The sequence below is a fragment of the Desmodus rotundus genome, chromosome 11 (assembly GCF_022682495.2).
Source record: "Desmodus rotundus isolate HL8 chromosome 11, HLdesRot8A.1, whole genome shotgun sequence".
Taxonomy (NCBI): Eukaryota; Metazoa; Chordata; class Mammalia; order Chiroptera; family Phyllostomidae; genus Desmodus; species Desmodus rotundus.
In genome coordinates, this window is record NC_071397.1 from 40,659,558 (window position 1) to 40,671,717 (window position 12,160).

The following is a 12,160-nucleotide window of genomic DNA, read 5'->3' on the forward strand; positions in this document are numbered from 1 at the left end:
TGGTGAAAATGAAATTTATGTCTTTTATGGAAAAAAACATATGAACTTTTTGACCAACCCAATATTTAATGTTTACAGAATCTCCAGAATTCTTCCATATCTCAGAGTTTTCTAATACAATTTGAAAACCAAGCTTTATTGCACTTTTAGAATGTTTTCTTGAGATATGCCCACAAGAATGACTGAAATGGGGGGAAAACAATACCACATGTCAGTGAGGTCACAGAGCAAGTAGAACTCTCAAACAGTAGAAGAATCAATTCTGGTATAGTCATACATTATACTACTACTCAGTAATAAAAAGGGACAAACTACTGATGCATTGAACAGCATGGATAAAATCTCAGAAAGCTCCAGGTGTGATTTATTGCTTACTCAACCATGCTTATCTGACGCAAGAACTGTAATGTCTATAAATGCTGGGCCAAAAAAAAAAAAAGGCCAGACCAAAAGAGAACATATCATATGATTCCATTTTTAGAAAGGGCACCTAAGGGATAAACTAATGATGATTTTAAAAGTCAGAACAGGGATGGTGATTGGAGAGGTACAAAAGGTCCTGGCTACAAGTGTTATGTTTTACTTTATAAACATTTATTGAGTAGTACATCTGTAATTTGTGTCCTTTTATAATATTTCAATAAGTTTACTGAAAAGATTAAAAGAAAGAAAAATGCTGCATTGATGAACTATGGCTATTTTTTTTTTTTTAATGCAGGCATGCTTCCTAAGAGCCAAGTGACAGATACACTTGCCAAAGAAAGCCCTGTTTCTCCAAGGTATGTGTTCTTCTTTAACCTTTTTAAAGATAAATCAGTTCTAGACCAAAACATACACATTAAAAAGATAAAATAGCCATGGGTTTATCAGTTGCTTACCATATTAGTCATACTTCTTTGACCTAAGAAACATACAGCAGCCCTGGCTGGTGTGGCTCGGTAGATTGAGCACAGGCCTGCGAACCAAAAGATCGACAGTGCGATTCCCAGTCAGGGCACATGCCTGGGTTGCAGGGCTGGGTCCCCAGTTGGGGTTGTGTGAGAGGCAGCTGATTGATGTTTCTTCACACATCATCAATGTTTCTTTCTCTCTCTTTCTCCCTTTCCCTCTTTCTAAATATTAAAAAAACAAAACAGAACTGTAGTGCTTTATTTATCAGGCATTATTGGAGAATGAACTGTTCTGTAAATGGAAGTTTTTAATATACTGAAATTTGATTCGTTTTAAACACCAAAACTTCAAAAAAAAACTTCAAAAAATTTTTGATTATAAAATATTCATTCATGGTAGAAAACTTGGAAAATTCAGAGAAGTACAAAAGAAAGTGATGAAAATCCATTGTAATCCCATCAACCCTAGGTACATGCTCTAAATATTTGGTTTATTCCACCCAGTTTGATTCATATGATACCTATTTCCATATTATTCCCTTTTGATGTTACTGGTACTATGATATATTCTATGACCAATTTCCTATGTCATTAAATATGCTATAAAAGCATTTTTTGTATGTGTTACATTATATAACCATATTATAATTTATTTAACTATTCTGTTTTTGTATATTAATTGGTTGTATCATTTTTAATGGAAATCTTTCAGAATGTATTTATTACACGCCAACTGTCTTCGTAAGTAGAGTAATTCATGTATATTTTTGTTAATGCCATTTCAAGTGCCCTCAGGGTTATGTGTGTTCTTTGTAGCTTTTTTCTCTTTCTGCTTTCTTCCTATCATCAATCTACAGTTTATCAGGAGCATCCTGCTATATTTGTTAAATTTGTTTAATTATTTCATATACAATCTGTTAAATTATTTTATATAGATTAAGGGCCTACGAATACCCCCTTTAGTATTTACCTATGTGTGCCTAGTGTATCAGTTTGATTAATAGCTATTATAAAACAGAAGACTTAGTTTTTCTTTAAGTTTTACTATTTATCGAGTAAACAAATGAATTAATTTCTTCAATAGTAATATATTTGTGACAGATGGGGAGGAATAAAAACATGTTGATTTTGTCATGTTCCTTAAGAAAACATGTTGTGTTTTGTTATTGCTCTGATAAGGAAGATTTTAGTAAGGAGATGTATATATTTTTTTCTTTTTTTAAAATATATTTATTGATTATACTATTACAGTTGTCCCATTTCCCCCCCTTCACTCCACTCCATCCTGCCCACCCCCTCCCTCCCACATTCCCCTCCATGAATTATAGTTCATGTCCATGGGTCATACTTATAAGTTCTTTGGTTTCTACCTTTCCTACACTATTCTTACTCTCCCCCTGTCTATTTTCCACCTATCATCTATGCTACTTATTCTCTGTACCTTTCCCCCCCTATCCCCCTCCCAATCCCCTGTTGACAACCCTCCATGTGATCTCCATCTCTATGGTTCTGTTCCTGTTCTAGTTGTTTGCCTAGTTTGCTCTTGTTTTTGTTTTAGGTGTGGTTGTTAATAACTAGGAGTTTCCTGTCATTTTTACTGTTCATATTTTTTATCTTCTTTTTCTTAGATAAATACCTTTAACATTTCATATAATAAGGGCTTGGTGATGATGAACTCCTGTAACTTGACCTTATCTGAGAAGCACTTTATCTGCCCTTCCATTCTAAATGATAGCTTTGCTGGATACAGTGGTCTTGGATGTAGGTCCTTGCCTTTCATGACTTGGAATACTTCTTTCCAGCCCCTTCTTGCCTGTAAGGTCTCTTTGGAGAAATCAGCTGACAGTCTTATGGGAACCCCTTTGTAGGTAACTGTGTCCTTTTCTCTTGCTGCTTCTAAGATTCTCTCCTTCTCTTTAATCTTGGGTGATGTAATTATGATGTGCCTTGGTGTGTTCCTCCTTGGGTCCAGCTTCTTTGGGACTCTCTGAGCTTCCTGGACTTCCTGGAAGTCTATTTCCTTTGCCAGACTGGGGAAGTTCTCCTTCATTATTTGTTCAAATAAGTTTTCAATTTTCTGTTCTTCCTCTTCTCCTTCTGGCACCCCTATAATTCGGATGTTGGAGCGTTTCAAGATGTCCTGGAGGTTCCTACGCCTCTCCTCATTTTTCCAAATTCTTGTTTCTTCATTCTTTTCTGGTTGGATGTTTCTTTCTTCCTTCTGGGCCACACCATTAATTTGAGTCCCCGTTTCCTTGGCATCACTATTGGTTCCCTGTACATTTTCCTTTGTTTCTCTTAGCATAGGCTTCATTTTTTCATCTGGTTTTCAAACAAATTCAACCAATTCTGTGAGCGTCTTGATAACCAGTGTTTTGAACTGTGCATCCGATAGGTTGGCTATCTCTTCCTCGCTTAGTTGTATTTTTTTCTGGAGCTTTGAAGTGTTCTGTCATTTGGGCCATTTTTTTTTTTTTCTTGGTGTGCCTATTATGTAAAGGGGCGGAGCCTTAGGTGTTCCCGGGGTAGGGCGGGGTAACGCTGGTCTCTGTGCTGTGATGCTGTATGTGGGGGAGGGGCTGAGAGGGAGCAATGGCGCCCGCTCCCCTCTCCACCGGATTTCAGTCTTTCTCTCCCCTACCCACAATCAAACTGGGCCCCTCTGGTGCTGGTTCCCAAGTGGGTGGGCTTGTGCACGCCCTAGGCCCCTGTGGGTCTCTCCAATGACCTCTCCTGTGAGGCTAGGAGTCTCTCCTGCTACCACCCCAATCCCCAAGGGCGTTTTCAATCAGAGGTTTGATGCTTTATTTCCCTGAACTGGAGCCCTGGGTTGCGCGGTCTGCTTTGCTTCCCACCATTTGTCTGGTTTATCTGTACGCGAATGTGGGGCCCCAGAGTGCTACCCGAGCTCTGCCTGCCCCGCTCTCCGCCACTCTGAGTCTGGCCCTCTCGGTTTATCTGTGCATGAATGTGAGGCCGTGGGGTCTGCTAGTGGTCAGCCTGCCCGCCCCGTTCGTCCCACACTCCGCCAGTCTGGGTTCCGCCACAGCAACGCGAGTCCTCTCCGCCCTGGCTGCCTGTCTCCGCCCCTCCTACCGGTCTGGATGAATGTTTATTTTTTATTTCCTTGGTGTCGGACTTCCTTGCCATTCGATTTTCTGTCATTTCTGGTTGTGTGAGGAGGCGCAGTGTGTCTACCTACACTGCCATCTTGGTTCTCTCCCTACTCTTCTTAAATAATCAGTGCATCTGTCTTGCTGTTAAGTAGCAGTCAAGCAGGTTGCTCTTCTGCCTCTTTCGTTTTAGCAGTCAGGCTTCTCATCTGTCTGCCTGGTCAAGTCTTATTAGTTCTTGCACAATGTAGCTTCATGGGCTCAGGAGATGTATAATTTTTATAAAAAGTGTCTTGTCAAAGATAACTTTTTCTGAATCTAAGTTGGAACACATGGTAGTATAGGTATTTTAAATTTGGAAATAATTGCCAGATGATAAAACCACTGATTACTTAGGAGAAAAATTTACCTAGAGAAATATATTTCTCATTGTAGATTTTAAATGTTTAATGATTTAATATATGTTAATGTACATAATCGTTGATATAATTATTCTCCTGATATTTTACAGCTATGACTGGTTCCAAACAGACTTTTTAGTCACCATTGTCATATATACTAAACAGAAGGTAAGCACATCATTAAAGTCAATGTTAGCTAAGTGCCAGGTACTTCTCTAAACATTTTTCTTGTATTGACTTACTCTTCACAATAACTCTATGAGGTAAATACTTTTGTTATCCTTGCTTCACAGATAAGGAAACAATGAAAGGTTAAGTCATTTACTTAACGCCGCGCAGTGACAGATCTAGCATTTTGAACCCAGCCTGGCTAACTCCACTGTATATTCTTAACACCCACAGTCTATCCTCTTAGAGAAAACTAGACTAGCAAGTGTATGCGCCTTTCTATTTTTTTGAAAGCACAGATGACAAAAGTGAGAATCCCATTTAACTTCACCATGAGAACTAATTTGTTGCCATAAATTGGGATTTGAGAGACGGGAGAGATGGCGATGTTGTGGCTTAGTGTGCTTAAACCACTGATGGGGTTCAGGTGCCCTCTTGAAACTGAAATTTAGGACATAATTCATTCACTGTTTCTTGAACACCTCCTTTATTTGCAGCACTCTCTTAGATGTCGGGGATCCAGTAATACACTAGATACATAGAGATTTGGCTTTTATTGGGCTTGTAGTCCAGCTGGGAAATCAAATAAATAAGCAGGCAACTTACACCACCTCCAAACACATCCTCCAGCAGACTGACAAGGTTCTCACACTCCGGGGAATGAACGTGTGGATTTAAAGACAAGTTCTGGCAGCTAGGAGTTTGTGAGAATCCATGCTGCTTCTGTAGTAGCAGAACCACATCTGAGCCAGTGAGTTCCTCTGACTCTTGCAGCATGATTTGACCATTCCATAAGAGCGACCAGCCTCTTCTTGATACAGCCAGGAGGGCCAGAGGCACTGCTTGTCCCACCTTCTACTCGGTCTTGTTATTGTCTCCTCATTGCACAGTCCAAAACCAAGAGGGCAGGGCCTAGGGAAGTTGGGGTTTACGGCCATCAGTAGTATCAGTGAGGCACAGAGGGTGGATGACTAAGGGAAGGGGGATGTCTTCTATGTGTTATAATGTGTTCAGTGTATGATATAAATCATTGATTTTCAACCTTCTTCATCTCATGGCACACATAAACTAATTACTAAAATTCTGTGACACACCAAAAAATATATTTTTTGTCAATCTGACAAAAAATAGTATAATTTTGATTCATTCACACCAGATGGTTATTGTTGTGTTGACCATTGTCATAGTTTTATTTGACAATCTAAGGGAAAAGAGCAGTGCCCGACTAGTTAGGTATAGCATCACACATTAGTGGAAAGAATAAAATGAGCACAAGTATCGGCTCCTGGTCTAATTATAATTGTTTTTACCAAATTATTTATTCAACAAATATTTATTAAACACCTACTAGGTACCAAGCAATGTTCTATATGCAGCCCTAGCCATGTGGCTCTATTGGAGTATTGCTCCATGTACCAAAGAGTTGCTGGTTTGATTCCTGGTCAGGGCACATGACACCTTGGTTGCAGGTCTCATCCCCAGTTGGGGTGCATATGGGAGGCAATCAATTGATGTTTCTCTCTCATATGGATATTCTCTCTCTCTCTCTCCCCTCCCCTTCCTCTCTCTCTGAAAAATCAATGGAAACATGTCCTCGGGTGAGGATAAAATCTCTATACAGTTCCTTATGTCTAGGGCTTAGAGACAAGTGAGTAAGATAGATAGTAAGTACAGATAGGTATATGATTCAGATTGCAATATGTGGTTCAAAGAGAAGAACTGGGTTGTAGGACAGAAAAAACAGGAATTATGTTTATCTTGTGGGTTCTGGAAAGAAGTGCCATGTGAAGTTCCAACTGATCATCTTAGAAGTAGGAGGTCTGTCCAAAAGGTATCCAGCTATGTAATATGAAAAGTAGAGACATTTGCTGAAGAAGATATAAGATACAAGGAGCATTGTACACAGGACAATGACGCCTCAGTCCCCTTCAACATAGGCACTTTGGGACCTCACACAGTTCTCCCAATTGCTGTCAGCTGCCCCATCATATTTTCCTGAATCTCATCAATGGTATGAAATCTCTTCCCTCTCAAAGGTGATTTTCATTTTGGGAAAAGCCAGAAGTTTCAGGGTGCCAAATCTGGGCTGTAGGGGACCTGAGTCACCAGGGTGATTTGATGTTTTGCCAAAAAACTCTGCATAAGACGTGATGCATGAGCAGGCACATCCTGATGAAGCTGCCAATCACCAGTTGCCCACAGCTGTGGCCTTCTGAATCATTCAAATAGTTTCCATAGAGGAATGTTCAGGCTTAACACAAAATTTGATGCAGATTCATTGCTCTACTTGCTCAGTCATTTTGAATATGACAGCCACACAGTACATATGCTCACTCAATGGCATCTACTGTCCCCACTGACTACCACAGTGAAGTCATCATTGTTCACACATGTGCATTCTAGTCTACTCTCCTTGACTCCCAGGTTACATCAATGTCGTGCAAACCGTTCTTGTTGTATTAACAATTGACTTTTTCTGGACAGACCTCATCATATAGTTATTGAAGTTTGGGGAAAAATTACTTTTTAATCTTTCTCTTTTGCTTTCTGTTTAAGGATATCAATTTAGACTCAGTAATAGTTGATCATCAGTTTGATACCTTTAGAGCAGAAACAATCATCAAGGATTATTCATATCTTATACATATTGGTAAGTATTTTATTCCTTATTAATGGGAACAACTCCAGTTTCCTTTAATTGTGGCAATAACTTGGTCTGAAGTTTAGGTATTAAATATTTTATCTGCTGTTATTTTGGTTTAATATTTAATATGCTATCATTTTGGTTTGTCATTTTTGATCAATTTCTTTGTTATTTCTTTATACTAATGGCATTGCTGGCAAATGGCAGTATAATCTCACCTTTCCAAAATTTAAACAATTAGATCTAAAAAATCATTAATAATATGAAATATTTGTTGGCCCAGCTTTGTAAGGCTCTTCCTTGACACCTACACACAGATCTCTGGAAGCTTGTCTGTTACATTGTCTATCGAGCACTCATCACTAGGCGCTAGTTTCATCAGCCTGTTTCTTGCTGGCTGTGTCACAGGACAGTCAGAGGCTGCACCAAAGCAGCATGGGCTGTAAGGCTGTATTGTAACCCTCCATCATCAGAGAGCAACCATACAGTATATTTTGAGAGATTACAGACCTAGAGGAGGGAGAGAGGGACTTGATCAAAGACGGTGAAGGGATTAGCCAAAGAACATGCATGCATAACCCATAGACACAGACAACAGTGTGGTGATTGCCGGAGGGAAGGGGGATGGGGCCTGATTGGAGGGGCAAATGGGGCAGCAGGAAATGGGGACATCTACAATAGTGTCAACAATAAAAATAAAGTTAAAAAGAGAAAGAAAGAAAATCAGGACTGAAATATGGAATAAAAGATACCAGATTCTGAATCCAGTTGTGACCCATAATGAACTTGACTCTAGGATTTTACTCTTTTTTCCTCCTATGAAGGTTACATTATAATTAGAAGGTAGAAATGAAACAAACAAAAACAACAGGAAGAAGAAAATTACCTTGGTTATTGTTTTAAGCATGAGTTCTTATATAAAGAACATTTCATTTACTTTTGTAAAACACAGACTGAAATTCTCTAGGTCTCAGCTGACTTAGGATTCTGCTTGGTGCTTTGCTTAATGAAGTACCTGTAGTTCTGAATTTGGTCAGAATGATAAATGTTTTTTTCTTTCTTATTTTCCTCCGTTAATTAATCAACCTTGAACCTACAACCTTTCTCCTAGAAATATGTCCTATCCTATTTTTCTTAGCGTAATAAATTGCCTTTTATAGGAGATATCTAGAAAACACATATTTCTAGGAAAGTATACATTATTAGTACTTTCATAGTTTTTCTTTATATAAAACCTCTGTGCCCAGCATCTATTATGTTTTAAATATTGACTGATTTTGTTTATGCTATATGTAGCTAACATATCTAGCATACTTATAAAAAATAAACAAAAAACATTAAAAAATATGAAACTCTTGGTTGGTAATATGGATTAGAAGTCTAAAATAATATAAAACTTTTTGTTTCAGGTAACCATGTTAACACAGTAAAATTTAGAGCAAATGTCTGTTAAAATATTTCTTGATCTTCTCCTTCTGGAATGTTAAGTTCCACAAGGGCAGGGATTTTTCTCTTTCACCAACTGCTGTACCCATAACACCTAGAAAGTACATGGCACGCATAGATGCTCAGTTACCTTTTCTCAATAACTGAATGAGCATTCAACTTTAGAGAACAGTAAGAAAGGAAAAACTGAGCTAGATTCTCGTGTGGCCTATGTTCCCATGTGCACACACACACACTGGAACATGCTTGCCTCTGCCTGCCTCACCTCTTGGTTTGTAGGATAGTCAGTCTGGGACCATACTTGGAACAGTGCGGGTTACCCACCTGTGAGCAATTGGGTATTAACTCTAATTAATAGGGAGAGAAATGGAAAAATGAAGAAAGGCATGTAGTATGTTTAAATAATTCGACCCCTAATTCCACCCTAATTTCAGTTCTATACAATTTCTTTTGGTCTCTCAATATGTTTTATTTATCTTGAGAGATTTGAAATAGTGTATAAAGGAACCATTTAAACAATCTCTGATGTTCATGAACTGTATGAATTATAGTTGGATTTTAACTAAATGCATATTTTTCTTTTCTAGGACTAAGCCATGAGATTCAAGAAGATTTTTCTGGTAACCCTTACAAAAAATAATTATGTGTATACATACATACACACATGCATATGTACACACATGTGAGGGGGTGGAAATAATTTGTTTTATCTTCCATATGTATGCCCATTGCAAAAGAAAAATGTGATGTTTTCTAGACAAACAAATACATTAATTTTTAAATGTACTCATCTCTCCCTGATTCAGGTTTTTCTTTTCCCTTATTCCTTCCATCTCTTTACCCTTTACCATTTATTTCCCCTTACTCTTCCTCTATTCCTTATTTCTGCCCTACTCCTGACATTCAGGTTGTAGAAATATACTAGGCCAGACAAATTTTTCTGAGGTATATATATTTGAATGTTTAATGTTGACAAAGTATATTAAATTATGAATATTGCTGCATACAAATACACAATGTGGATTTTGCACAGTTTTTTAACAATAGAAGACTCATTATAGAATGGTGATTTCTTGGGACTTTTTAAGCTTTATTTTAAATATAATAAAAGTATATTCAGTATATACAACGTGGTGATTTGATACAGGAATACACTGTGAAAGGATTCTCACAATCATTATATAACACATCCATCATCCCACGTGTTTACCTCTTTTTTTGGTGAGAACACACGTTCTACTGTTCTATTAGCCAATTTAAATTATACAATGAAGTATTATCACCTATAATCACAATGTTATACTTCAGATTCTCAGATTATTCCTTTTATAACTGAAAGTTTGTACACCTCCCAATTCCAGCCCCCAGCAGTCACTGTTCTACTCTCTCTTTCTTTACGTCACCTTTTTTCCCCCCAAGATTCCACATGCTTATAAGAGATACCATGTTGTATTTGTTCTGTCTGGCTTATTTTTTGCTTAAACCCTCCAGGTTCACCCGTGTTGTTACATGGCAGGATTTCCTTCTTTTTTAAGGCTGAATAATATTCCTTTTTTTCCCTTGTTTTAAAATACTGTCAGAATACTTTGCACTGGTTCTCTCTCTCCTTCTCTCTGTACCGTAGTAACCCTATAAATTGCTTAAATTTAGCTCCTTAAAGTCACAAACTATGTTTTATGTTTGGTAAGCTTCAGATTAGTACTCATTGAATTGAAATCATTTGCCTGTCATAATTTGTTAAATCGCTATGAAATTTTGTGCTTATGGTGAGGAAGAACAGGATGATTGTTTCTGAGGACAAAATGAAATATACTTTAGGTCTTTAAACACACATTCAGTTCACAAAATTTAATCAGTATGTAAAAGTCTATAGTTTATTAATTTACCCATGTAGTCTAAACTATTTTAATAATTCAAAAATAAATTATGGAGATTTTAATCATCAAAGATTCACATGCATTTCATAGGGACTCATTCTACTGAGGCAGTTTCTGTGCTTATTAGACTCAGTTTTAGTCTACTGAATTCATTCATAAGAATGCCTCAGATCCAAACTAAGAAATGTTGCAAAGTTGTAAATTGAATGTGCTTTTATGGGTCCATTCAATGGCTAATTTGTTTATGGCAGCCTCCACCCCTGTTTTAGCTATGTGTTAATTAGTTATGCCATGGATATACTTGAGCTAGTATGAAAACTAGTAATATATATTAGTGTGGTCCTTGATGAATTAGCTTGAAAGAGGTTAATCCGAATCTAAAATAAATTAAGCTGGATTTAACATCATATAAGCTATAAACAATTTTGATGAATATATGTACAAAATCTTATTAATTTTACTAATTATTTGTGTCATTCATACAGATTGGAACATTTAGATCATTTGAGAAAGATTGTTTTTAAAGTAAAATTTTGTGTTGAGTATCAGTGAACATAAATGAAATTTATATTCTTTTCAGTGCGGGTTGTTCAGAATGTGGGAAAGATAGAGATTGTCCTAAAGAAAAAGGAGAATACTTCTTGGGAATGTCTTGGTTGTCCCCTGGAGAATCATAATTCACTTATTCCAAAGAAAGATACAGGTATGCTGTGCTGTTATTTTAAGTTCCGTGATTACGAAATTGTGTTGGTGAAACATTTGTTCCAGAGTGTGGAAGGCCACTTTGGGAGGAGTGAAAGAGCCCTTGTATGTCCCACCAAGAAGTTGAAATGTGTTTCAACTTTTTTTTTTTGTTTAACAGAGATTAAATTTTCAGATCCACGATCTAATGATTGGGCATAACAAAGTCATTAGGTAATGATACCTCAATGGAGAAGCCCACTGTGCTTAGGCTGTTGTCTAACCATTTGCTTCTTCAGGTTCCCTTTTATAAAAGATGCCAAGACAAGTTTCAGTTTATGCCTTGTGTGCACATCTAATATTTTCCTATTAAAAATAGAAGAAAAAGATGTTTATTGTTTTTCTGCTTACGTAAAGTAGTTTCTCACTTTACTCCTAAAGGATGTAATTCATTTCCTTTCTTTATCTCATTTCTTCATTACTTCCTTTCTTCCTTTATTTTTTAAGTGTTTTATCTAAGCATATCATATTTATAGAAAAGGGTACATAATGTAAATGTTCTACTTGATGACTTTTCAGAGTGAACACACTATATTTGGAATATGTTCTGAAATTTCACAATTTGATATGCCTTAGTGTGGGCCTCTCCTCATCCTTGGGCTGGATGTTCATCCTTTGTGCTAATCTTATTATGTAAATTTATGACCCTCGGTTTTGGGAAATACTGATGTTTTTCTTCCCTTCATGGTCTTTTTTTGCTTTTCAGAAGTATTCTTTTTTTTTTTTTAAGATTTTATTTATTTATTTTTAGAGAGGGGAAAGGAAGGAGAAAGGAAGAGAAACATCAATGTGTGGTTGCCTCTCATGCGTCCCCTACTGGGGACCTGGCCCACAACCCAGGCATGTGTCCTCACTGGGAATCAAACCAGCAACCCTTTGG

The 12,160-nt window shown here is 37.2% G+C and overlaps 1 protein-coding gene across 2 annotated transcripts in view; it reads left to right on the forward strand.

Moving 5' to 3' along the window:
* CYB5R4 (cytochrome b5 reductase 4) overlaps nucleotides 1-12,160 on the forward strand; it is a 103,305-nt gene that overhangs the window by 67,267 nt on the left and 23,878 nt on the right. For both annotated transcript variants that reach the window (XM_024576566.2, XM_024576567.2), the window contains 5 exons: nucleotides 719-779; nucleotides 4,515-4,572; nucleotides 7,129-7,222; nucleotides 9,250-9,282; nucleotides 11,120-11,242. In XM_024576566.2, coding sequence (XP_024432334.1) covers nucleotides 719-779; nucleotides 4,515-4,572; nucleotides 7,129-7,222; nucleotides 9,250-9,282; nucleotides 11,120-11,242 — 369 coding nt within the window. The remainder of the gene's footprint in view (nucleotides 1-718; nucleotides 780-4,514; nucleotides 4,573-7,128; nucleotides 7,223-9,249; nucleotides 9,283-11,119; nucleotides 11,243-12,160) is intronic.